At 38.3% G+C, this 26,027-nt stretch overlaps 5 protein-coding genes, 1 long non-coding RNA gene and 1 pseudogene across 7 annotated transcripts; 5 read left to right on the forward strand and 2 right to left on the reverse strand.

The window, feature by feature from the left end:
• Positions 409–2,889, reverse strand: LOC104788443 (pentatricopeptide repeat-containing protein At5g28460). The gene has a single exon (XM_010514197.2). It carries the CDS (start codon positions 2,849–2,851, stop codon positions 542–544), a length of 2,310 nt encoding a protein of 769 aa, XP_010512499.1. The 5' UTR covers positions 2,852–2,889; the 3' UTR covers positions 409–541.
• LOC104789824 lies at positions 2,867–6,463 on the forward strand. The gene is made up of 10 exons (XM_019245445.1): positions 2,867–2,895; positions 3,425–3,512; positions 3,874–3,927; positions 4,086–4,177; positions 4,274–4,380; positions 4,642–4,717; positions 4,927–5,356; positions 5,598–5,676; positions 5,799–5,902; positions 6,017–6,463. The coding sequence occupies exons 1-8, from the start codon at positions 2,867–2,869 to the stop codon at positions 5,601–5,603; spliced, it is 882 nt and encodes a 293-aa protein (XP_019100990.1). The 3' UTR covers positions 5,604–5,676; positions 5,799–5,902; positions 6,017–6,463.
• On the forward strand, positions 7,772–12,828 carry LOC104788444. Its single transcript, XR_002038344.1, has 25 exons — positions 7,772–7,889; positions 8,066–8,105; positions 8,238–8,305; positions 8,411–8,509; positions 8,615–8,775; positions 8,865–8,979; positions 9,095–9,225; positions 9,318–9,448; positions 9,527–9,697; positions 9,807–10,032; positions 10,120–10,171; positions 10,312–10,350; positions 10,437–10,591; positions 10,696–10,783; positions 10,877–11,039; positions 11,141–11,216; positions 11,310–11,423; positions 11,546–11,563; positions 11,652–11,722; positions 11,818–11,871; positions 11,974–12,043; positions 12,126–12,219; positions 12,319–12,466; positions 12,593–12,669; positions 12,739–12,828. It is a non-coding gene; the product is annotated as an uncharacterized LOC104788444 (long non-coding RNA).
• LOC104789825 lies at positions 15,282–17,546 on the forward strand (annotated as a pseudogene).
• On the forward strand, positions 18,279–19,875 carry LOC104788445 (B3 domain-containing protein REM20-like). Its single transcript, XM_010514199.2, has 4 exons — positions 18,279–18,446; positions 18,857–19,277; positions 19,357–19,436; positions 19,521–19,875. Exons 1-4 carry the CDS (start codon positions 18,369–18,371, stop codon positions 19,773–19,775), a joined length of 834 nt encoding a protein of 277 aa, XP_010512501.1. The 5' UTR covers positions 18,279–18,368; the 3' UTR covers positions 19,776–19,875.
• LOC104788447 (3-methyl-2-oxobutanoate hydroxymethyltransferase 2, mitochondrial) lies at positions 20,006–21,839 on the reverse strand. 2 transcript variants are annotated; one of them, XM_010514202.2, is made up of 5 exons: positions 21,406–21,801; positions 21,082–21,288; positions 20,855–21,001; positions 20,623–20,676; positions 20,006–20,500 (listed from the first exon to the last, which is right to left on the reverse strand). In XM_010514202.2, the coding sequence occupies exons 1-5, from the start codon at positions 21,799–21,801 to the stop codon at positions 20,252–20,254; spliced, it is 1,053 nt and encodes a 350-aa protein (XP_010512504.1). In that variant the 3' UTR covers positions 20,006–20,251. The 2 variants fall into 2 exon arrangements, with proteins under 2 accessions (XP_010512504.1, XP_019101733.1); XM_019246188.1 differs by having other exon boundaries at positions 20,176–20,500; positions 21,160–21,288; positions 21,406–21,839.
• LOC104788446 (proline iminopeptidase) lies at positions 21,832–24,318 on the forward strand. The gene is made up of 10 exons (XM_010514201.1): positions 21,832–22,206; positions 22,296–22,432; positions 22,507–22,680; positions 22,771–23,007; positions 23,087–23,187; positions 23,272–23,344; positions 23,431–23,499; positions 23,591–23,698; positions 23,801–23,926; positions 24,014–24,318. Exons 1-10 carry the CDS (start codon positions 21,903–21,905, stop codon positions 24,206–24,208), a joined length of 1,524 nt encoding a protein of 507 aa, XP_010512503.1. The 5' UTR covers positions 21,832–21,902; the 3' UTR covers positions 24,209–24,318.

Below are 26,027 nucleotides of genomic sequence, written 5' to 3' on the forward strand. Positions count from 1 at the left end.
TTTTTTTTTTTTTTTTTTTTTTTTTTTTACCGGCGGTGTGTACAAAGGGCAGGGACTTAGTCAACGCGATTTTAGGGAGTTTATAATGATTAGTCAACAATTTATCAAAATATCTTAAGATTAATATTGTTGTTTTACCAATAAAATCATTAAAACAAAACTAGTCAACTCGTTGAACATATAAACCGGGGCAGCTTTGACTTCCTCTCGTCAGTTAACTTATTATAGTCAAATTCTCTCTGCTTAGGATGCGTTTAGTCAAATTCAAGACCCGTGTCTGTTCTCAATGGAGCTCTCATTGAATACATGATTATCTGAGGCCCATAAGTTAATGGGCTCATTATTTAAACCTAATGCATCGAGAATTGTAGAATGCTGGATTTTTTTGTTTCAACTTTCACAAATTAGTTCCGGTTAATAAAAATAGGATAAACTTGAGCAATAAAACCAAACATAAGTAACGATTGTGTAATTGTGTAGAAGAACCGCAGAATGAAAAAATCATTCAACTAATCTATAGGTTACTGAATCTACTAAAACACTATCCCAAGCCAAAGACATCGAAAGGTGAAGGTTTCTCTGTCGGAGTAGCAACAGAGTAACCTTGCATAAACTTCCTCAGCTTAACTAACTCATTAGAACCTGAGAGACGCTCCATTAGAATCTCCATCGTGATCTGATTTGGTTCACAGGACTGTTCTACCATCTCATCCATCAGTTTAAGCAATGTCTCCGATTGGCTCTTCTCTTTGAGACAGTTAAACAAGGCATTGTAGGTTTCAACATTAGGCCTCACCATCTTCATCTTCATTTCCTCTTTCAGCGAAAGAGCTTGTTCGTAATTCCCCAGCTTAGAAAATGCGTTTATGAGAATGTTGTATATCACAGTGTTCGGATTGACCTTTGACTGCAAACCCATTTCCTTGAAGAGCTTCACTGCTTCGTTTAATTCTCCAACTGAGCAATAAGCTTCGATTACCGCTCCATATGTTACAACAGTCGGGTCTAAACCGTCTTCTCTCATCTGCTCCATCATTTTCTGAACACTCTGGAAGTCCTTGTGTCTGCCGAAAAACGAAATGAGAGTGTTGTAAGTGATGGAATCAGGTTTCATCCCTTCTTTTTCCATATCGGTTAGCATCTCATAGACTTTCTCTGCATTATTCTTATAACAAAACAACCCAATAAGCATGTTGTAAGCCAATAAGTCAAGAGAAAAGCCACCCTCTTTCAGTTTCTCCACCACTCTAATAGCGTCATGATCCTGCCTCGCTTGGCACAATCCAGAGATCAAAGCATAATAGATCTTTGCATCAGGAGAGCAACCAGCTTCCAACATTTTGTCAAACCAATGCATAGCCTTTTCTATGTTACTAACGATGCAACAAGCATGGATCAATGTCATATAAGTAATCACATTCCCTTTCACGCCTTCTTTTTCCATATCCATAAAGAAATGAACCGCCATGTTCAATCCATGGTGCCTGCACATTCCTTTAACGATTGTATTAAGAGTAACCACATTTGGTTTGATCCCGTCCTCCTTCATCTGAGAAACAACTTCTTTAGCCGTCTCAAGCCTTCCAGCTCTGCAATACCCATCGATCAAGCAATTGTAAGTAACTGCATTGGGCGCACAACTCTCTTCCACCTTCATCCTTACCAACAACTCCTCTGCTTCTTTCAACCTCCCCATCTTGCAGAGCCCGTCAATGAGAGTATTAAAATGAATCGAATCAGCTTTAATCACATTCCCATCTTCACTTCTCTTTCCACACATTTGTTCAAAAAAATCGAGTGCTTCATCGACCCTCCTTGATTTGCACAAAGTGTTAATAAGGATCCCTAAAGTCACAACATCAGGCCTAATTCCCATCTCATCCATCTTCAAGACTAAATCATTCATTCTACCAATGTTCATATTCCTTCCTAAGCATGACAAGAGCGCATTGAAAGGAGGAGCTTCAAGTGGGGCATTGTTCTTCATCAGGTCGCTTAAAATATCCCAAGCTGCATTGGTGCTACCACCATTTCTGCATAGACTATTAATAAACCGAGTCAACCAAACAGAGTTTGGGGAGACACCATGAGAGCTAAATCTTGAAATCAACTCAATGAGCTTTTCTTCAGTCAAAACCCTTCCTTTCCAAACCTCATGCAACACAATATCAGCTGTGATTCTATTAGGAGGAGAAACTGATTCTCTCTGAAGCATTTCGTCGAGCACCTTGAAGGCATCATCCACAAGTCCATTTCTTAACAACACATCGATTACAACATTACGAACTGGCGTGTTTTTCATACTCGAATCGAGTCCTTCGTATACGAGAACCGACTGATTCACCATACCCACACGCCCAAACCATCGGATCAGAAGCTTAGCGGCAACAACAGTAAGCGGTATGTTCTTCTCTTTGGCAATCTCGTAAAGCTGGAGAAGTTTATCACGCGAGTCAGGTCCTTCACTACCGGCGAATTCGATAACCGATTGTAATGTCAAGGAGAGAGACGCATCACGGCGGTTCAGAGACTCAGATTTCAAATCCAGGTACTCGAAGAACGAGATTGCTAGAGAGTACGATCCTAGCCGCCGCGTGATTTGAGCGAATGCTATAGGAGAAACAGAAGAAGAAGATACGAGAAGTGAGCTTAGCGACTCGCTCGACGCCCAATCATGTTGCGGGAGATTTTTCAGATTCTCCAAAAATTTGGCTACTACGGATTCTTGGCTCTCCGATTTGATTTCCGGCCGTGGTGGTTCAACATCATCAGAAAATCGGCGGAGGAATCTGACGTGGTTGAGCAGAACATAAGAGTTCCGGCGCCGGGAAATTGATAGCACGATACTCATCGTTAAGGTTTGAAAATGACGGCCACCGGGTTAAGTGAGACGACGTACTCTGTTAGGCGGATTGAAGTGTCGTCGTCACTCAAACGAACAAGAAGTTTGGGCCATTTACATTAATGGGCTTTAACACTTATTTGGCCCAAAAAATGGGCTACTTACCTTATTATGCATCACAACAAATACATTGGTTGTCTTCTTTACCTAAGACAGCTCCGAACCCTCCTATATTCCAGGAATGCTTTTTTTCTTTCTTTGCTTTAGACGTTCACATGTAGTATGAATCTTTGCAGGGATGTTTGATAGCAGAAGACCTGGATCCCCATATTGTCACCCACTGTGGGATACCTTCGACGGCATCTCTTCTTGCCTTTGACCCTATCTAATGCCTCTTTGGCTGTGGGAACATTGTAAGTTCTTGTCTAGGACTGTGTATTTTCTTCAACACTCTTTTACTTGAATAACCAGTGTAGTTCAGTCCTGAACAACCATCGGTGTATGCCAAAGAAATTATGGTTGAGATGAAATGTACTAGAAGTTTGGCTAATTATAGTGTTCTTTTTTGTTAACCCTTTGCAGAGATGGAAGGAGGATAAAAGTGATTGGTGGCGATAACATCGAGGCGATTCTAGCATCTCATAAGCAGTCACCTTTCAAAAACTTAGAGGTTTGTGGTATTCTGTTCATCTCTTGATATTTTGAGAGCCTATGATGACGTTCAGTTTCAAAATATTGGTGTCTGATTATAGCTTCTGTAGTTCCTTTTCTATTTCCTGACGTGCTTTGCTAGCTTAAATCTCTTTCTTCTTAATAATGGTTTACAAGAATTTCAATCACATAATAAACTTAACTTTCATGTCCAAATATCCTTTTGAGTCAATGTTGTTTGAGTGCTGTAGTGGGCTGTAATGGTTTCTCTTTAGTCTTCTGGATAGATCAACTTAGCTTGTGAACTTGGGACAGTCCAACCGCTCTGTGATCCCCAATTAATTGTAATCCACTTGACATTTTATCTGTCTTGTTTACAGTTCATGCAGAACCAAGGCTTTCTTGTCAGCCTCTCAAACGAAAACGAGATTCAGGTAATAGTTCAGTGTGATGTTCGAAATTTCTTTATTATCAGCTGATGTCGTCACTTCTGTATGGCTTTCTTGACTCTCGCCTTAAGAGTCATCTACTCCTTATTTTTCCCAACAACCTATTTGATTGGTTTCATCAACAAATTTTTCCTATTTGTTAGGTGTGGGACTTGGATCTTAGGCAACCAGCATCAAGCTTACAGTGGGAGTCAAACATTACTGCGTTTGCAATCCTTCATGGCACTGGCTACATGTATTGAGCTGATTTTAGGATTACAATTTGGAGAAAATTTTATTCCATTGATAAATACTCTAGTGTAATAAACTCTGTTTCTTATCTCGTTCACAGGTATGTTGGTGATGAATACGGTATGGTGTCTGTTCTAAACTACTACAATGCTGACCAAGGGAAATTACTGCAGCTTCCTTATTATGTTCCAACTGATGCTTTAGCTGGTATGGGGTTCCTCTTCTAATGTGATGATCAAATGTGTTTAGAAGCACTACTGAGTTTAGAAAGTTTTAGTTTTCAGCTCTTAGTCATGACTTTGTTTTATAGTGGTTTATCTACCTTCACCAAAAACTTCGCAGAGTAAATCCTTAGCAGGGAGCCTTAACCACTTGGTAGTTCAGATCTAATGCAAACATAAAGACCTCCAAAGTAGCATTTAATTTATTCTTTCAAACTTATTTTCTCCCATTTCCCTTTTTGTGCAGAAGCAGCGGGGCTGTCATCTCCTATTGATTATCCGGTTGTTGGAATTCTTTCTCAGCCTTGCTCAAGGGGAACTAGGTGAGATAAGATTTGTTCTCATATCATGCTTGTTCTTTTACTTATGAATGGAAAGCATTGCTAGATAAGTTCATCAATTCAAATTTAATCATTGAACTCAAGTTCCTCTTCTTATAAATCGTCATTTTGCGATGCTATGAAAGTGTATTATAAGAAAGAGTGCGATCTTTCTTATAGTTAGTTTTCATGAATTACCCTGCAGAGTGCAGATTGTTGATTGCATTTTCAAATGGATTGCTTTTTCTTTGGGATGCATCAGAAGATCGTGTTGTGTTAGTACGAGGAAACAAAGATCTACCTGTGGAGGGTAAAACAGTCGGTGATTCTCTTGAAGCCTCAAATGATGAGTTTTCTGATCTTGAACTTGATGGAAAAGAGATAAGTTCTTTGTGTTGGGCATCAACTGATGTTTCAGTTCTCGCTGTTGGCTATGTAGATGGGGATATATTGTTTTGGGACTTTTCTGACGGGCAAAAGGGTAACCCATCTAATCACGTTGTTAAGTTACAGTTGTCTTCGGCTGAGAAAAGACTTCCTGTCATTGTTATACATTGGTGTTTGGATGTATCTCGCAAGAGTAGTGGTGGAAAACTCTTCATCTATGGTGGTGATATCATTGGATCTGACGAAGTACTTACGGTAAGAACTCAGCTTAAATCAAAACGTTCATAGCACATATTGGTGATCTTGGGTCAATTATAAACCAAGTATCTTTCCAAAGAGAAACATACGAAAAAGAGTCACAATTTTTCTTCTGAACGTTTATATGTGCCTTTACTTCTGTTTGGCCTTAATGTCCATAAGTCATAAAGTAAAAGAGTTTGGTAGTTTTGGTATCAATTTATAGAAGCCTTGAATTCTAACAAATTCATTTTTGCAGATCTGATTCTGATTTCAAGGAGTTCTGCTTGCAAGTGTTGTTTGACTGTATAAGTAAGGATAGAGCAGCTCTTTTGCAGGTAATTGTAAACTTAAGGCCACCTAACCCTATAATGATTCAATGGTTATTACTGTGTGGAACATTTATGTTGTAGTTTATTTGGCATGTGTAATGTTCTAATCTTGAGTATATGTCACACAGGTTTATTTATCCATGTATACAAAACCATTGGTTCAATGGCTGATCTGCTTGTCAAAAGCGATGATAGTAACGTGTGTGATTCACTTTCCATCTCAAGTCTCAAGGTACTCTTTCTGCAACAATGGAACTGAAAAATACTAGTATTGATTGATATACATTTTCGTAACAACCTGCTTTGCGGTCCTATCTTTGGATCTAATAATATTTAATGATATCAGGTTGCTCTAGCCTACAACCAACGAGGCGGTATCAAGTGGAAGATTGAGCTCTTCAGGTGGCTTTGTACAATCGATCTTCTTAGCAGCGATGAGAAAGAGATGTGAAGAGATATTGAATTGGTCAACGGAGCTTAGTTTGAGGAACTATCTGACGACAGAAGCATGGCCTAATGATGATTGAGTATAACAACTCAAAGTTGCAGAAAGATAGAATCATTCTGTCATGGTATTTGAAATGGTTCAGCGTACCATCTCCAACGACCATCAAAGCAGCAGTGGAAAAAATCAAATCCAAATCTAAAAACTCAACTTCGTTGATACCTTTGTTACGGTTGCTGTTACCAAGCACGCATATCAGTGCGATTAGTGAAATTGATAGGGTCTATTTTTTTTTTTTATAACTCAAATGAAACAACTGGATTATTGTAAAAACATGATTTCGCCGTACTCCCTTCGTTGTTGGGCTGTTGTTAATTATTGTAGTAAGATTATTTAATTTGTTGGAGCAAAGCTCTCTTCTTGGGGAAAAATCATGGTCAATTTCAACAAATAGATGATGGTGATCACTGATCATTGATCAATGTGTGTTGACGACTAAGGCTATGTGCAATGAGGTTGTTGAAAAAGTTATTCAACTGCTTAATTACTAGAAAATAAAAAATCTACATGGACTCATTCTTGTTGAATCAATTCAATATGTTGAATCTGATTTTTTGGGGCCCACAATCACATATGCTACGTTCTAACTTTTGTTTTTGTTTTTTTTTACATGTGTTATATTAGAGTAAGATTTTGAAGATTTTTTTTTTACTTTATCATTTCAAAATCAATTATTATGTAGTAAATAAAATTTTTATAAAATAATTTTTATATCAAAATTCAACATTTTTTACACTCTATAAATAGAGACTTGGTTCATTTTATTCCCATACCAAAAAAATCATCATTTCTAGTATATTTTTTAAATTCTTCTCTAATAAACTCTTGTTTATTTTATATTTTATAATTTTGTTATATTAAAAATTAGCTAAAAATATAAATTTTCAATTTTAAAAATAATAATGTAACTTTTATTAATTTTAATTATTATTATAAATGTGTGTTTTCAAATTAAGTAAAAATAAGAATATATAGTGAAAATAGTAGGGTAAGGTGTTGAATTTTATTAAACAAAACTATTGAAGAGGTTAAAATTGATTTAGATGTTGAATGATTAGGTGAAAGAAAGATAAAATGATGTGGAGTGTTAAAAGTTGAGGTGGAGGGTGTTGAAAGAAAAAACCATTGTACATGGTCTAATGAGCACGACAAAAAGCATAACTCAACACAGATATTGAAATAGCAGATAATGAAATTGGACCGGGTTCAATGACACAAAGAAACGGGACCGGAGCTAATTGGTTTGGATAAGTTGGTTCGGATTAAATTGATGATGCAACATTTTATAGTTTTGGACCTTTTTTTTTTTGGTTCAAGAAAGATCTCAGCAATTACTAAAACATTAATTAATAATGAATGGCTGTAAAAGATACGATTTGTTGACAAAGATACGATTTCCAAAAGATTTCCTTTTTTTTTTAATAACCTACTTTAATGGTCTATCCACCGTTGGATCTAAAAGACAATTACAATCTAACGGCTGTAATAGAAAAATAGGATTTGGCTTTTATTAATAACCGTTGGGGTTCTCATCGCTCTCTATAAAGCACAGAGGTCTCTTCTCCTCTTCTTCACTGACACAAAGAGAGAGAGAGACTCGTCCGTCTTTCAGGTGGCGAAAGAGAAAAAAAAAAAAAAAGAGAGAAGAGTTAGGGTTTGATTTGATTGAGTTACGGCGGCGACTAACTAGGTTAGGGTATTGAACAAATCAGAGGTATTTCTTGTTTTCTCCTTCTTCTGAATTCGATTTTTGTATTTGATTTGACTGAGTTAGGGTTTTGATTCGAAAGTTTGTATTTTTTTTTTTTGATTGATTGATTGGTTTCTATTAAACTTAAAACTAACGAAGATTCATTCTTTCATTGGCTATCTGAATCTGATGCTTGATAGTCTTTCTTTTTTCGACTCATTCAACACGGTCCTCCTAAAGGTGAAACCTTTTTTGTCTCTCCATCTAAAACTAATGGAAACATGTTCACTATTCCAATGAAAGTTTCAAACTTTGATATATACTTAATAAGATATTTTCAATTAACTAACCATGTGTTTTTTTCTTTTATAGGTTATTGGAACTCATTCAACACGGTCTTCGTCCCCGAGCTTTAAGTTCTTCGCCCCACACACAACAGAGTGAGTTCATAATCGGTTTAAAGTTTTTTTCTTTCTTTTCATTGTTACGATTTTAATTGCTTTGATGAAGCTAAGAAAGATTTGGTTTTATTGCTTTCTTCACAGAATTAGGGGAGGAGTAAAAGATGCACACTATATGCAGGACGCAGCAACAACAACGATGGAATGTAAAATTTATATCCTTTTTTTCTTAATCTCTGTTAAGTAAGTGATCTCAAATTCCTTTTCTTTACTGTCTTTTTTCTTTTTCTTAACCTGTTTGAAGTTAAACCTTTATTCAGATGTAGATGTTTTTTGAATATGATGCAGCTTGTGTGTGTGGTAAAATTAATCTCAGAACCGTGGACAAGACCACTCATTATGCCCTCCTGTAAGTATAATTCCCGATACTTAAATTTGCTTCTGGAAATTCATCATAGAGCGGTGGATTCGAGGAGGCTGCTAGCAGCATATCAAACTCAGTGGCCAAGGTTCCATTTTTTTTCTCTGGCTCTTTTTGGTAATTGGCTTGGAAACATTTATCTTGACTGAAGTGTGGCTTATCATGGCTATGTTGCAGGTTGTACATGATGAGCTAGTGAAGTTGTGATGGCTGCTCGAGAAGTATCTGAGCTACGCTTTGGTAAACCAGGTCTTAAAGCCCTAGAAGACCTTTTCCTAAACAATTAGACTTGGTACTCTCTAATCTCACTCTCTCTATATCTTTCCATCCTTCTTCTTCTTCTTCTTCTTCTAGTTTGCAAATTCTCATATTCTTTTTCTGTTTTTTTTGGCCATGGATTTATTTAGGTGATATTATGTTTTCATGGATGTTTGATGAGATTCATGCCTTGAAGCAATTTAAAGTTGCCGCTGATCTCTTGGCCAAGAAAGATGATTTACCTCCACTATATGATAGTTGCTACATTAAAAATAATAAGGTCTGTTTCTCTGACTCTAAATCTTCATATGTTTTCTTTTTCTTATGGATCCGACAATGTTCCATATGTTTTGACATGTCTCTTTCTGGTAGGTGCGTGTTGTGTTGGCCATGGAAGATACATAACACAAGGAGCCAAGTGAAGGGCCCACAGCTGATGTTTGTTCTGTTTACTGGTGGACTCAGGAAAGAAGCTGCTTGCAGAGCCAAACTCAAAGGCTAAGGTTTGATGTTTTTTCTCTGCTTTCTATTTTACATGTTTTTAATTTTCCCTCTCTCACGCAATTTCTCAGCAATTTCAGGCCCGTGATTAGAGTTCCTTGTACTCAGAGCTGAAGTCAACGGTGCTCTTCTCCATCGAGACATGTATGTATGAAGCCAGAACTTAGGAGAGATTGTGTCTGCTACATGTCGTTTTTCACACCTTCTTGCTTCCTCTACCCGCAATCCAGCTTCTATCTTTCTCCTCCACGGTTTGCCTTCCAACCTTGCTTCTTATTTTTTTTCGTTTTGATCTCTGTTGAGTGGTTTTGTCATATTGTTTTTTTATTTGTCTTCTTTGTGATGTTCTGTTTTGTGTAGCTGAGACGAGAGCTATGGAGTTTGGTGAAACCGAAGAGTGTTGTTGGCCATGGAGGATACATATATCAGATGGACCCAAGTGAATAGCCCAGATGTTTCTTCTGTTGACTGAAGTGTGGCTCATCACTGCTATGTTGCAGATTGTACATGATGATGAGCTTGAAATTGTGATGGCTAGTGGATTCGAGGAAGGAGGCTGCGTGCAGATAGTTATAATGCCTTGTAGGTAATTCCCGATACTTGAATGGCATCTTTTAACGTCTTGTTACATTTAGTTTTACAGTGAACAACAATTATGCCTTGTTTCTTTCAGGCACCGTGGATCATCCCAAAACTAGTAGGAGATGTCACATGTCCTCCAAAAGGTAAAATTTTTTTGTCTCCAATCTCCACACACAGATTGAGTTAAAATCAGCTTAAATTTTTTTTTTGGGGTCATTGTTACGATTTAGATCAGAAGGAGACTGATATTTTTGTTTTTTTTTTTCCTTTGTTGCTTCTCTAGATGGTCCACAACGTTGCAGCAGCTTCCTGCTCTTATCAAGTATACTTCATTTATTTTTGTTCATTCTATTTGATCCACTTTTTACTTGGGAAATGATTTGATACATTGCGTGAACTTGTTTATAGGCTGCATCTTTCGTGGCCAATGTTGATGAGTGGAAGTGGAAGTTAGGCGTTCTGTTGGCCAATGATAGCCAACAAGAAATTGTTTCCAGAGACAAAAGGGATCGATGGGATTATGAGCAAATTTCAAATCTTGCCAAGAGAATGGGACTGTACAGGTATAGAAACTAGACCTTTATGTTTTTCAATACCAATTTCGTATCTTGCACTATGTGCTAACCTGATTTCTTGTTTCATTGTGTTTTTGGTTCTAACTTAACAGTGAGATTTGTGGGAAGTGGTTGTCGCAAGCGAGGTTTCCTCTACCCAATTACCCGCCAGATTAGGATGACAATCGACCACAACGAGAGGTAACATTGCCTCCCTTGGTTTACCAAAACCATAAGGCACAGTTTATACTTGTAGTTTAATATGCTGAATTTGTAACGCATCCCATTTTGCAGGTGGTACTTCCTTTGAGTTAGCAAAGAATGGTTCCTGCAGAACACCTTGTGTTACTTTCTCTTAGAAGTAGTTGGTATTTGATAATATTTGATCTCACTTCACTTCACTTCACTTCTTCTGATTCTTTGGCTCCCATCATCTTCTCCATGGCAACATTTGAAGGTATGATTGACAACTAATGTTTTGCTGCAACATTTTGGTTTCTACTCCCTTGTCTTGTTTTTTCGTCTTTCTGATATGAAATCCATTTTTTTCTTTTATAGGCTGGAATGTTTCTTGAAGGTATGTGTGGAGCCTGGATGGCTACCAACTCTCGTGTTAGCTAAATCGTGCCAAAAGGTAAACGTACTGAATTATTTAGCTTTATTGTCTTACTGTATCAGATCCTAACTTGATTCTCCCTTACAGTGATCATTGTTTGAATTGCTGCAGCATGGCCAACTTGTTTTCGTAGCATATTGGAGCTCAAAATCGGACGTGGAGTTATTGAATATGATGTAGCTTCTGGAAAGATTATCATAGAACCGTGGACAACACTTATGCCCTGTAAGTAATTCTTAATACTTGAATTACATCTTCTTTCACTAGTCGTTTGATTTTTTTTAACGTCTTCTTACATATGGTGTTACCATGTTTCTTTCAGGCCCTGTGGATCATCTCAAAACCAGTCAGTTGCAGTCCAAAAGGTTAATATATCAGATCCTAAATTTACTAGAGTTATTTAGCTTTGTTGTCTAACTGTATCAGATGCTCAACCAATAATCCTTTATACAGATGTGGAGTAATTGAATATGATGCAGCTTTAGGAAAGTTTATCATAGAACCGTGGAAAAAACTTATGCCCTGTAAGTAATTCCCTATACTTGATTTGCATCTTCTTTCACTACTCGTTTGAATTTTTAATTTCTTGTTACATATGCTTATACCATGTTTCTTTCAGCACCTGTGGATCATCTCAAAACCAGTTGGAGATGTTATGTTAGTCCTCCAAAAGGTGAAACTTTTTGTCTCCAGTCTCCATAGTGAAAAGACTATCTATTTTCTCAGTTTCTGATTTTATATGGATCACGTTCCGCTCAACTGGTTCCTACTGTAGCTTCCAGGTCTCTGTGTGTCAAATGTAAATGGAATTTTCGGTGGTGGTTTACTCGCTGCTGGATTATATTGTAAACACTTACCTACTTGTCATTTTCTCATCTTTGATCTCACCAGTATATTCAAAGTTTTATGTGTGTTTGTTATCTGCAGGTTGTATTGTTACAGAATGAGGGGTGATGCATACTATATGACGCAGCAACAACAACGATGGAATGGAAGATTTATATCCTTTTTCTTAATCTCTGTAAGTAACTGATCTCAAATTCCTTTTCTTTACTGTCATTTTTCTTTTAACTTGTTTGAAGTTAATCCTTAATTCTGATGTAAAGTTATTGACAACCAGCGTGTGTAACGTTATCACAGAACCGTGGACAAACACACCTATCCCCTGTAAGTATAATTCCCGATACTTGAATTGCATCTTCTCTGCACCAGTTGGAAATGTTACATGTCCTCCAAAAGGTGAAACCTCTTTTGTCTCCACAGACAGAGTGAGTTAAATCTGCTTAAAGTTTGGTTCTTTTTTTGTGTGGTCATTGTTACGATTTGGATCAGAGGAGACTGATATTTCGGTTTTTTCTTTTCTTGCTTCTCTTGATGGTTCACTTTCTTCACAGAATCGGGGATGATGCACTATATGACGCAACAACAACAACGATGAAATGGAAACTTAATATTCTTTTTCTTGATCTCTGTAAGTGATTCAAATATTTGTTCATTCTCAACTTACAATGATCATTAATTGTTTGAACCGCTTTTGCAGTATGTCCAAATTGAAGTGTACGAGTGAAAGTACTATATATTTCTCAGTTCCGATTTTATATGCATCACGTTTCTGTTTCAGCTCCATTGGTTCCTACTATAGCTTTCCAGGTCTCTGTGTGTCGAAAGTAGATGGAAGTTTGGGTGCTGGTTTATATTTTGGTAAACACTTTCCTACTTGTCATTTTCTCATTTTTAATCTCACAAGTATATTAATGTTTTTAAGTGTTTTGTTATCTGCAGATTGTATTGTTACACGAGGCTTCCTTCAACATTGGCGAATCTATAGAGAATGGAGATTTAGATTCAGGATGCTAACGCAAAGGCGACAGCAAATATCAGTCTGCTATTTTGGTAACATACTAAAACTCTTTTTCAAAATTTGTGTACGTCATCACATTGATATACATAAGAAGTTTCTCACCGTGGCAAAAAAATGCAGGATAGAAAGTAAAATCTTTATGTCATCGAAATTGACTGTCAGGAGACCTCTTAGATTGAAAGAAGAATATGTTGAGGGTTTGGTGTAATCCCCAACCGTCATTGAAGAATCAGTTTCTGAACAGCTAATGGGCGCATTGGGTCAAGCTGCCTCAATGTTGTAGCAGCTTCCTGCTCTTATACTTTAGCCAGCGGTCTTAGAAATCCCCCGAGTAAGCTAATTAATTAGAAGGGTAATCTGCTAATTCCACGGTTTACTAATCTGCCGTTCACGGGCATAACAATGTCTATAACCCTACTATCTTTCCTCACAATGTTGGTCTTGGAGCCACCAGGCAAGTATAGCCTAAAACGTTTATTTGGTAGTGCATGTTTCCCGTCTCTATTTTTATGAACGCGATCTATACCTGATAGTTTTTAGTTTCACAGGATTCGTAATCTGGTTAAGAGGATTGGAGCAGCTACTGTAGTCGAAGTCAGAGCCACTGGAATTCCATACACATTTGCTCCTTGCATCCCAGTTAAGTTTCTGTATGCTGGATCTTATAAGTTCACACCTTCTGCCAAAGTGTTATAAATATCTTTGGTACTTTGGACATTTGTTAAAGTTGGTTCTCACTCGCTTTTTGTAGGTTTGTAGAGATCCCAGATGGGGGTAGGTGTTATGAGAGCTACAGCGAGGATCACAAATTTGTGGAAGACATGACAGACGTCATACTTGGTTCACAAAGAGAGCCTCCTTCCAACTATAAGCATGGCGTTCCATTTGTTGGTGGCAGGTAAGGCTTTTGCTAAATTGGTTGTGTTATATGAGCTTTACATAAGTATGTTCTTCCTTCAATGCTGTGTTATTTTGTCAGGGATAAAATTGCAGTATGTGCCAAGCATTACATGGGAGATGGTGGGACAACCCCGAGGAAAAAATGAGAATAACGCGGTGACTTCTTTACATGGTCTTCTTAGTGTTCGCATGTCTGCTTATGCTGATGCAGTTTACAAAGGTGTTTCCATAGTGATGGTTTCATATACAAGCTGGAATGGTGAGAAGATGCATGCAAATACTTAGCTTATCACAGGTAATTTGATTCTAATTGTCTTGACACTAGTCCTAATAACTATAAAAATGCTATATTGGATTCCTGAAAATGATCGGAGCACTGGTTGAGAAGGAAAATCTAACGGATCTTGGTTTGTGTTTTATCTAAGTGCTGAAAAAATATGTTCCAACATTTTCTTATAACTACATGTATCATGAGTCATGACTGACTTTCCTGCGTGCTTTCTTTTTGACATGTTGTAACTAGGGAAGCTCATTGATTATCCCCGTTGATCCCAAGCTGGGGAAAATGCTGATAATGGGTGCCATCTTCTGCTGCTTTGACCCGATCCTGACAATTGTATGTATAATAAGGACTCAGTGTCAGAGATCCTTTCCTTCCACCTCAAGACGAAAAGAATGCAAGTACAAGGACTCATGATTCATTTTTATGAGTTATGTTGGAGGATCGTCTATAAAGCTCTCCGGTGATGAATCCGTTCAGGATCGTCTCTCGTCGACTCCTACTCTCGAACTCGCCTCTTCTCTTCTCCTCGATTCCACTAAACGATGCTTCTGGACACGAGCTGCTGTTCACAATGACTAGGGTCAAAATACAAATCAGAGGTATCTTCTTCTTCTGAATCTATGAATCCCTTTGATTTGATTTTTAAAAAGTTTGTATTTTTGATTGATTGGTCTCTTCTTCTTTTTTTGTGAAACATGTTCTTACTATTCCAACGACGACTCGTTCATTGGCAATCTGATGATTCTATTGATGGATGATGGTCTTTGACAGTCCCCCCGACTCAACACGACGGCCATCGTTGTCTTCGTTCGCTTCAAGTTCTGGTCGACAGACAACATAGTGAGTTAAATTTTGCTTATAAGTTTGTTTTTCTTTTTTCATTGTTAGATCGGAAAGAAACTGATATTTCGTTTTGTTTTATTGTTGCTTCTCTAGATGGTTCACTTCCTTCACATAATTGGGGATGATGCACACTATATATGACGCAGCAACAACAACGATGGAATGTAAATTTTTGTATTGTGTTTACGTTTCAGAGATGGATAAGGATGAGAAATGTTTGAAGGATGACAAAGATCTGGATTTTATGAGGGATACAGAGGGATACTGGTGGTATCTTCGATTGAAGAGAAGGAAGAGGTGCTTCAACCTCACTAGGTACCTTTTGATTAGCTTCCAGGTTTTTTTGATGTATTTCACACTTTTTTTCTTTTGCGGAGATTAATCTTTTTCAAAATTCAGGTGTTTTAGAACCCGAAGAGATATCAAGAGGATGTTAATAGATCAACCTAATCCATCTCCACATTTCGAAGTGACTCTACTGTGGAAAACAGTCAGGAGTTTGTTTTGTTTGAAGATGTAAGAAGAGAGTCTATTCAAAGGTCTGCTAAAGCATCTGATGCTAAAATTGATGGCCAACAGAAGTAGCAACTAGCCCAAGTAAGTCTTCTTTATCTGAAGTAGAGCGAGTGGAACCAGCTTTGCCTGACTAAGCGGTTATATGTCTTTACCGCACATTGGCATGTCTCTCTTTTGATCTAACCTATTTCTGTGGTCTAGCTTGAGCTTTTTAGTCTATTAGTGGCTCTCTATTAAGGAGAAGGATCTACTTTCTTAGTTTTTTGTTTTTGCTTTAAAGTAATGAAGCTGTTACTGTGCATTTTTCTTGTTATGGCGGGGTACTAGTATATCTAATATGAGCTGTAATCTTGGATGGAAGTTTTCCATCATACATCGAGTAGACTGACCCGCTACTGTGTTTTAATTTTGTGGCATGGGAAGAATTGGTTCGTGCTGTTGTGTTTACACTAGACCGCACGCATTTGTAGGCTTGTAGCAGTAAATATTTCATTTTGTTTTCCAATTTGACCAACTTTTGCATCCACTGTCTGAAATTCTAGATACGGGGGATGTACTTGCCTCACCAGGAACAATTATATTTGCTAACAACTGCACCTTGTGGATTCCTCTTTTTACTCCCTTCTCGGCTAACTTTCCCTTTACTTTAATTATTTCTCAGACTAAACCCAAAGCCAGTCTTAGAAATCAGAGTGCTAGGGCACAAGGTCTAGGGAAGGCAACAAAACAGGTATACTATCACCATTCACTTTGGTGCCTACTAAGTTACATATAAAGGGGATTAATTTCCTTAGTCAAACTTCATTTCATAGCTCGAGAACAGTGGGGTTCTCGTAGGTGTACTAATAAACTTGAACTGGCTCTGTTGAATCTATGAATCAGCAGCGTGTCATCAGTTGGTATAGCTTACCGTATAGTGAACCACATAATAAAATATTTGATTCTGTGATTATTATGCAGCCTGTTGCTCCAAGAGGTCTCAGTGCATCCATTTCTAAGCCACCAAACGGACTCAGCGAAGGCAGGCCCTTGCAACAACTTCAAACGAATAGGGCATCATTAGATATAAGCAAATCCAAGCAAGAAAAGAATTCCAAGTTACCTGCGGGTTAGTCAGAATTTGTTCTTAAAGTGCTTTACACTTGTTTTTGAAAGATACTACATGACCTTGAATAATACAACAGGTAAGGAGCCTCTGGGTCCCAGAATACCCATTTCACGACGTGCTAAAGCCGTCTTGCCAAAACCTGGTGTTCCCGTTAAATCTTCTTTACGTTCTTCAGTTGCTTCAAAGAATGAAACGACCTCTTTATGCTCTTTTCTAGAGAGCTGTGCCAGTGCTTCATCTAGCGCTTTTCACAAGCCTTCTCAAGTTCCAATAAAGAAGAAGAATGAGTCATGCTCCGAATTAGCTTCCCAGTCATTGGGTAAATCGATCTACATCTAGAGGTATTATGGGCCAACCGAGAATCTCACCCCACCCAACCAATAAGACAACCAAGTCCAAGCTTTCCTCTAGTGTACCATCTGTTGGTTCTATCAGTGACTGTTAATCAGAGTCATCACGAGCTTCTGCTAATGGTAACAAGGACATGGTCTCTGGTGACAAGGGCCCTCCTGCAAATGATAATTCAGTACAAACTGTGAAGCCTCTGAAGAACTCTAAAGATGTATCTGCTGCCCAAGCTGATGCTAAAGAAGGCATGAAACGAGTTTCAGCTATCAACGGTGGTTCGGTTCCTCCAACTTCCATGAAACCATCAGGTCTTCGTGTGCCATCACCAAATATCGGATTCTTTGATGGAGTAGGTTCCCAATGTAAGTGTTTGTTCCTTGAGATTGGACCAGATCTATTTCTATGCGGACCCTGAATATGGTAATTGATGTCTCTCTCTCTTTCTCTCTTTGTGATACAGGCCAGACATGGATCTGCATCGGCCAGTAAGAAGTCTGGAAAGTCTCAACCCGTAAGGTCTCCAATACCATGTCATCGAATGCAAAATCTAAGGCAAGTTCAAAGCTTGTCTCTGCCTCATCTCCTAAACTGCCAAAGATTGTATTCCAAAATCAATGCAGAAGATCAACTCGAGGGATGAGCTGCATGAAAGGAATAATTAGGTATACATACAATGAAGCTCTGATTTTTTAAGTTTCTCTTTTAAAAATAGGAATTTCTCTGTATGTTAAATTCTTATGTGCGTAAAGAAACTTGAGCTAGCAAGTTCTAGTATTGATAGTGAACGAAATTAACATAAGCTTATAAGATATTCGACCTACCACATCTACCAAAAATAAGTCTTAAAATAATCTGTGAACCCAACAGAGGATAGAGTTGGCTGCAATGTCACATCCTTGCAGTACCATCAAATATTACAGTCTCTGTTTTTTTCATGCAGACACGCAAACTTAGTGTTCAGCTTTTCATTATTACACTCATTTCCTATTTTCATGTATTTTTTTAAGAAGACTTGACACAAATTGGGAATCCGCTTCTGCTTCCTTTTGACTATAATTTATTACAAGTTATGGGGCCAAACTGTAAATTAAAGATATGTGAATTAGAGTACAATGTTTTTTCAAACACAGAGGTTTTGTTTGACGGTCAAACTTTGACTCCTTTCTCTTTCATTCTCACTCTTTCTCTCTCGGCTATAAAAACAATATCTCAGTTCTGTCTGAATCATCGACGTTTGTATCGTATCCCTCTCTCACTAGCTTTTAGAGACCCATTTCGACTCTCTCTTTCTCTCTAGCTTCTTATATCTCCATGGCTGAACATGATGATGACGTTTTGCTTCCTCGTTTCTTCAAGCTGTACGTCTCTCATACAGCCTCTGAATCATTTGTAAGAATAACTCTTATCTCTTCCTTTTTCTTCTTTCTTCTGTCTTCCGTAAACGTAGTAGCAAAAGTCTCAAACTTTTAGGAAAGTTAAAGTATCAATGAGAGAGTTGTGCTTTTTGGTTTGAATCTTTTAGTTAGTTTGCAGTTGGGGTGAATCTGTTAACTGTAATGAAACCAGAATGATAGAATGAGCTGTGAGTGGTAACAAACTTTGGGTTTTTTTCCTTCGTTTCTTGTGAACTAAAGCATAGGTTAAAAAACTGTCGTTGGTAAACTTGAAAAACAGAGAGACCCGATGGCTTTTATGACAGTTTAATGTGTGTAAATAATACGCTTGTTAAAACTAAGACACCATGGTTTCTGTTTGATTTAAGTTATAACAAGTTAACATGTATGTGTTTGGATCATCAGGCGATTCCTTTGTCTTTCATGGAACATCTTGCTGATCCATTGCCAAACACAGCAAAGCTCCAAGGCACTGGAGGAAGAGATTGGACAGTGAGCATGAAGAAAATACGTGACGGTGTGTATTTTACAGCTGGATGGTCAAAGTTTGCACAGGACCATGAACTTGTGGACGGAGAGTACTTGACATTCGTGTATGATGGTAACCGAACCTTTGAAGTTAGTGTGTTCGGTCGTTTGGGTTGTAGAGAGACCAGAGCTGAAGCGGAGACACTAGAGCTTTCTGGTTCTAGTTCTGATTCTGAAGAAGACGAAGAAGAACCTTCAACGGATGTTGAATATGACATTAGCTTAGGTGAAGATGAAGAAATCAGCCAGAGTCTTTCTCCGCTTGAGGAGGAAGAGACTGAATCTGATGCTGCTGCAGGTGTGATAGTCTTTTTTTTCAAAGTATTTAAACATCGTTAATCCAAAAAGCTAGTATTGTTAAGCTTGTTTTGTTTCAGTTTTTGAAGGGAACGTAGACATGAAAGCGCTAACTAATCCACATTTTCCAACTACCCTCAAGGACAGGAATACTGAACTGGTAAAAGACTTAAGATTCAGTTACTGTCTCTCTCTTTACTTTCATTGGGGTTCTTACATGTTGTGGTGGTTTTGTTTTGTGCAGATTATTCCAGCCAGTGTTGTGAGAGAAAATGAGCTTATATTTGGTGATTCCGTAAAGTACATTGATGGTGAAGGGACCTTGGTAGGGCTTAGATGCAAATGGGCAGTTGATACGGTTCGTTTCAAAGGATGGAACAGGATTTGCAGAAGGAACAAACTTGAGAAACACCAAGATACTGTTGAATGCGAGCTTCTTCATGACCGAGAGAAAATGGTTCATTCCATCAGAGTCCACGTCATCCGCGGAACTGCTTGATCCTCTCATCACCATAACCATCATCATCACTATCACCATCATAATTATCATTAGTACTGTGACATGAGTTGCTATGACTTTTGTGTTCTTATGTTTCTTCTCAGGTTTTATCATAGTGGTAGTAGTACCTTCTTTATCCTCAAGAAAACTTATGAACTTATAGCTGTTTGTTTCTTGTTATGTTTTGAATGCTAGTATTCCATAATGGGGACGAATCTTTAGTTTTCTCATAAAACTGAACGTAAGTTTTTATATCAGACTCATTACTTTATTACAGAATGAGGACAAATCTTTATTTTTCTCAAACAACTATCCCCTTTGTTTTATTAATCAGCCACCACCCTGAACTCTGAAATAGCTAACTCCTACGGATTACACCAATCTTACCCGCAAAAAGCTATCCTATATAAGGATTTTTATTTCTTCAACCATAACTACGTACTCAAAATGAAGATCTTAGAAAATTGCTATAGCTGTCACTGAGAAGATGGTGAATCTGAATGCTCCATCTTCTCAGCTGATGCTGCTGCAGCAGAAGCAGCCTTATCTAATCCCAACTTCTGTAACTCGCTTAAGAATCCATCAAGGTCGCTTGAGGAGATCTTGTAAGGGCTGTGAGAAGGACCTGGAAACAAGTGCTCAGATACTTCTTCCTTATACTCCAAGAGCGATTTGTTGATCACTTCTCCTACTTGAGCGTATTGTTTGCAAAACTTTGGAGTAACCTGAATTGGAAAGAGTGTAGGAATGCAACACAGCGGAAACAGTTAGATTATAAATCGTAAAAGCAGGAGGATGGAAGAAGGATGATGATTTATTATGATAGATGATTGGTTCAGGATTTAACCTTAGCATGATGTGGATGCTGCATCATCCCCAGAAGATCATGGTAGACTAAAACCTGCATCCACGAGAAATAGGTGACATACTTTATCAGAATACTAGAATAGTAGATAACTCACTCTTTTTGTGCTGATCTTACTCTGATCACGCAAAAGGCCCAATGATTGAGAAAATGGTTTATTCAGTCACATCAATATAAACACACAAAACCGAAAAAGCCTAGTGTCAAAACGAACCTGTCCACTACAGAAAGGGCCAGCTCCTATACCAATGGTGGGAATATGAAGAGCAGAGGTTGCAGCAGCAGCCACGGGAGGCGGAACACATTCCAAAACAACCGAAAAACATCCAGCTTCTTGTAAAGCCATGGCAGTTTCAACAACCTAATCACACAAAATAAGAATAAATCGTTTCACCACACCTTAACAACTAACCTTATCAAAGATTACATACACATTCATACCTTAACAGCACTAGCTATGTTTTTGCCCTGTGGCCTAAAACCACCAAGAACACTTATAGCTTGAGGAGTCAACCCAACATGTCCCATAACCGCAATCCCTGCTTCCACAATGGATTTTGCAGCAGTGATCCTTGAAGGTGATCCTCCTTCAAGTTTAATAGCATCCATTCCTCCTTCCTTAAGCACTCTAACTGCACTATCAACCGCCTAAACACCATTCAAACTAGAGAATTCAATCAATCAAAATCAATGATTTCAAAGGGATTTAACTGACAAATTTTAGCCTCCAAGATGCTTAATTTGAAACAAAGCATCAAACTTTACCTGATTGGTGCTAGATTCATAAGTACCAAAGGGCAAATCGCCGACAAGAAGTGGCCTTTTGGCTCCACGAGCGACGGCGCGACAGTGAACGAGCATCTCGTCTAAGGAGATAGGAAGGGTGGTGTCATAGCCATGAACAACCATGGCAGCTGAATCACCAACGAGACAAACATCGATCCCGGCTGTATCGACGTGAACGGCGGAAGGGTAATCGTAGGCGGTTACGACGGTTATCGGCTCACCTTTCCGATGTTTCTGTCTCAATTGCGTCAAAGTCACTCTCTGATTCGGGTTTTGCGGTTTCGGTCCTCCGTAAACCGTGTTTTCCGGTACGTTGCTCATAAACCGGACGGTCCTCGAAACACGAGAGCAGCTCCTGATGAGCGAAGAAGCCATTGTTGCTGTCTGATGAAAATTAAATTTTTTAAAATTTAGAGACTTTTTTTATTTTTTTGGATAAATCTAAAATAAAAATGGAAACTTGAATTAAAAAAACGATGTTGATGACTCACGCGCTGGTGTCTCCGATTCCAAAGTTGACTGCTTTCGTACTCTCTCTATCTTCTACTCCATCAAAATCGTCTCTTTCGGTTCGTGGTGTCATCAATCTCTACCGTCGCCGGAGATCTTATCGTGTGTTCACCTCCATGGCTGTAGCTGGGGAATCGAGGTCGGAGCATGTCACAGGGAAGTGGTTTTCTGTGCCGGAGCTCCGATTACGTGACCATCGATTCATAGTCCCTCTTGATTATTCCAAAACTTCTCCCAAAATCACAGTCTTTGCTCGAGAGATCGTTGCGGGTAACTTCAAAGATCGGGGCTTTTTGATTTAAAAAAAATCTAAAATTGAATCTGTTTTGATTGAAGTTTGAATTTTTAATATTTTGCAGTGGGGAAAGAGGAGCAAGCAATGCCGTGTTTATTGTATTTACAAGGTGGTCCAGGATTTGAAGGACCAAGGCCTAGTGAAGCTGGTGGATGGATTCAAAGAGCTTGTGAAGAGTTTCGTGTTATCTTACTCGATCAAGTATGATACTACTTTATATAGTTTAATGCTTCTCTCTAGACACTCTTCTTAGTCTTTGTGTTTGGTTCCTACAGAGAGGAACAGGCTTGTCAACCCCTTTAACATCTTCATCAATGCTTCAATTCAAATCAGCTAAGGAGTTAGCTGATTATTTGGTTCACTTTCGAGCTGATAATATAGTTAAAGATGCTGAGTTTATTAGAGTTCGTCTTGTTCCTAATGCCGATCCTTGGACTATTTTGGGTCAGGTAAGATTTTTTTGTCTTGGTATTGTCTATTAGTCGCTCTACTTCAGTTCTTGTCATTTGATTTCTTGTTTATCTTTTTTTCTTCTGCAGAGTTTTGGTGGCTTCTGTGCGCTTACGTATTTGAGCTTTGCGCCAGAAGGACTAAAACAAGCGCTAATAACTGGAGGAATCCCACCAGTTGGCAAATCATGTACCGCTGATGATGTGTATGAAGCCGGTTTTGAACAAGTTGCTCGCCAAAACGAAAAATACTACAAGAGGTTCCCTGAGGACATTGAGATTGTTCACGAAATCGTTAAGTACTTGGCTGATTCTGAAGGCGGTGGGGTGAGGGATTACAACATTTGCCAAATCCTGTGACCAGTTTAGTTTAGCTCTTTACTTTTCTATGTTTCGTTTTCTTTAGGTACCTCTTCCATCAGGAGGCATTCTCACTCCTAAGGGTCTTCAAACTCTTGGTCTTTCTGGTTTAGGATCAAGTACTGGTTTTGAGCGCCTTCACTATATGTAAGACTCTAGCTTTGCTTAATTTTGTTTTATCAGTCACCTCACGTGTTCTGTGTTGAATCTCACCGTCTTTATTGGTCGTAGGTTGGAGAGAGTATGGGATCCTATCTTAGTTACTGGAGCTCCAAAACGTATAAGTCAGTTCTTCTTAAATGCTGTAAGAAAACCTCAAAATTTTCTTCTTTTTCGAGTATCTGTTAAAGAGGGAATTGATAGTCTGAGATGTGTTTATTGTTGCTGCAGTTTGAGAATTGGCATTCTTTTGATACAAATCCACTATATGCTCTTCTTCACGAGGCCATATACTGTGAGGTATAGTCTCTTCAAATACCTCAACGTCTTTCCTATTTCATACATTTGGTTCCACTTGTTGTCATGTTCTCTTAATTGGAAACTTATTCAGGGTGCTTCATCAAGATGGTCTGCTCATAGATTACGGGAAAAAACTGAGTTCAAATTTGATGCAATGAAGGCAGTTAAAGAAAGTCAGCCTGTACTTTTCACGGGAGAGGTACATGTTTCATGTATTTCTAATTATATGACTAATTGCTCATAGCTTGGATGATTGGTTCACGTTGGTTAGCTAAATTAGAACTTTGGATTTATTACATAGATGATATTTCCATGGATGTTTGATGAGATTCATGCCTTGAAGCCATTCAAAGCTGCTGCTGATCTCTTGGCCAAGAAAGAGGATTGGCCTCCGTTGTACGATGTTGCTAGATTGAAAACTAACAAGGTCTGTATTCTGAATCTTCATCTGTTTTTCTTTTCTTATGGATCAAACAATGTTCTCTGTTTTCACATGTCTCTTTCTTTCTGGTAGGTGCCTGTTGCTGCTGCGGTATACTATGAAGATATGTATGTAAACTTCAAGCTAGTGACGGAAACAGCTTCTCAGATTTCGGGTATCAGACTTTGGGTAACAAATGAGTTTATGCATTCGGGTCTTCGTGATGCTGGAAGACAAGTTCTTGATCATTTGTTGGGAATGATCAATGGGAAAAAGCCTCTCTTTTGATTCCTTGTAATAGTCAGAGCATATATGACTTGTGGTTTTCTTCTTTGTATCCTCTTTGAGAATTAAGTGCGTAAAAGAAAGAGAATGAATAAAGAAAGTCTTTCAATTTTGAGCTTCCTTTCCAATCAATGTTCATGAAAAAGATTCTACATTGTCGATCTTTACAGGTGAGCCATAGTGAGATCATATATAATGTCAACTGTCAACTATTATACAACTCTGTAGATATCTGTTAGACTATGTTTCGAATCGTACAATAAGTATAAAAATTGTGCAAGTAATTTTACCAAACTGGAAGGTGTTGCTGTCAGTCAGTACTGTGCTTTATTACGGCTATTGCAGGAAATTTTGGCTGTGTCATGTAATATTTATAGCTACCGTAGATGCTGAGGGGATATCTGGTGCTAATCCTGCTGAAGTACAGAGTACAGAGCTTTGGTGTGTGTTTACAAATCTGCTACAATAAGCAGCAATATGGAGGGCTAAGTTTGCACTCAGGCTGATGATGAAGTAAAGTTCATGTTCACTGGAAAGGAGCTTCTGAAATTGTCCTAGCATCATGCCGTAAGACCTAGATTCGTTTCTCGCTTCTTGTGTGTTGCTGTTTCATATGCGAATGCTTGGTTTCTAATGGTCTTCTTTGTTTTCTCTCAGGAGGTGGTGAAAAACCAACAGCCAACAGCAAGGTATGTGTTGCCAGTCTATCAAAAGAGAGAAGGTTAGTTGGATTTTGCTCTTAGTATCTTTTTAACTTTATATACAAACTTCCAACAATTATTGTATTGGATCTGATGAGTTTAAATACTGATATGCAAGTCGAGATGTTTGCCTCATGTAGATGATATGGAGACAATGCAGGCAAATGAAGTTCTTTACATTGCTGCAAATACTGGTAAACTTCAAGAGATTCCTCCTGTTGATCTCCGCATGGTTGAGAGGCTGAGAGAGTCGGATGTATGTGAGTATCCTAACTACTTTTATCTTCCATATCTGATGATGTTATTAGTAACCTATTATACCATATATATACATATTACATAGGGCCTCATTGTGTCTAAATACTTCCGTTTCTGCATACTTAATATTAGGAGATCGTGTCTCTAATGATTGTCAATGAACGGACTGAATAGACACGCATATATAAAAACTTAGTAGGCTCTATGAGACTATAATTAGATCCCAATCGCTTTTTAACCCCAAATCTGTAAGATGAGAGACTTGCTGAGCAAGGCTATCGCTATCTATTTATGGAGAAGATTGTAAATATCAATTATTACCAATTCCTTTTTCTTTTGGGGCAACGCATGATTCGCATTTGCTTCTTTTTTTTTTTTTTCTTTTTCCCCTTGTTCTACTATTTTAAAGTTCGTAAATCTAAGGTTTTGTATTATCTTTGGTAGGCGATTAAAAAACTCCCAACAGCAATGTCTCTGCTTCTCAGCCACCTCTGGAAACTTTCTTCCCTGAAAACACCTATAGTCGTCGTAAGCTTCTCTTCTCCTGATCTCTCCAATGGCTTTGTGTTCTGTAATACTCCTTGTATAATGTATGTGACTGTTACTACGCAGAGACACCTCACCGCTCGTTCTTTCTCAACTTCCTTTTCGAAAAAGGTTTCCAGATCTTCTTTGAGTAATGGGGATGTGGGATATATCGAGTTTTTTGAATATCCTTATAATGGGTTGATGGAGGATCCAGGAACGATAGGATCATCCAAAGGAGCGGTTGCTACACTGAAGGAAGGAGTAGTGTCTCTCCAGGAGCAACCAGAGCCAAATAAGCCAGATGCAGATCGAAAACGCATCTCACTGCCTCCCCT

This window comes from Camelina sativa, chromosome 5 (genome assembly GCF_000633955.1).
Source record: "Camelina sativa cultivar DH55 chromosome 5, Cs, whole genome shotgun sequence".
Taxonomy (NCBI): Eukaryota; Viridiplantae; Streptophyta; class Magnoliopsida; order Brassicales; family Brassicaceae; genus Camelina; species Camelina sativa.

Coding starts and splice junctions, on each gene's coding strand:
- LOC104788443 (XM_010514197.2), bottom strand. CDS start 2,851: ATGAGTATCGTGCTATCAATTTCCCGGCGCCGGAACTCTTATGTTCTG.
- LOC104789824 (XM_019245445.1), top strand. CDS start 2,867: ATGACGGCCACCGGGTTAAGTGAGACGAC. Junction 4,178..4,273: donor CTTCATGGCACTGGCTACAT/GTATTGAGCTGA, acceptor TCTCGTTCACAG/GTATGTTGGTGATGAATACG. Junction 4,381..4,641: donor TCCAACTGATGCTTTAGCTG/GTATGGGGTTCC, acceptor CTTTTTGTGCAG/AAGCAGCGGGGCTGTCATCT.
- LOC104788445 (XM_010514199.2), top strand. CDS start 18,369: ATGGCTGAACATGATGATGACGTTTTGCTTCCTCGTTTCTTCAAGCTG. Junction 19,278..19,356: donor TGAATCTGATGCTGCTGCAG/GTGTGATAGTCT, acceptor GTTTTGTTTCAG/TTTTTGAAGGGAACGTAGAC. Junction 19,437..19,520: donor AGGACAGGAATACTGAACTG/GTAAAAGACTTA, acceptor TGTTTTGTGCAG/ATTATTCCAGCCAGTGTTGT.
- LOC104788447 (XM_010514202.2), bottom strand. CDS start 21,801: ATGGCTTCTTCGCTCATCAGGAGCTGCTCTCGTGTTTCGAGGACCGTC. Junction 21,289..21,405: donor ATGAATCTAGCACCAATCAG/GTAAAGTTTGAT, acceptor AATGGTGTTTAG/GCGGTTGATAGTGCAGTTAG. Junction 20,677..20,854: donor GCCCTTTCTGTAGTGGACAG/GTTCGTTTTGAC, acceptor TCGTGGATGCAG/GTTTTAGTCTACCATGATCT.
- LOC104788446 (XM_010514201.1), top strand. CDS start 21,903: ATGTTGATGACTCACGCGCTGGTGTCTCCGATTCCAAAGTTGACTGCT. Junction 23,188..23,271: donor TTTGAGCGCCTTCACTATAT/GTAAGACTCTAG, acceptor TATTGGTCGTAG/GTTGGAGAGAGTATGGGATC. Junction 23,345..23,430: donor GTCAGTTCTTCTTAAATGCT/GTAAGAAAACCT, acceptor TTGTTGCTGCAG/TTTGAGAATTGGCATTCTTT.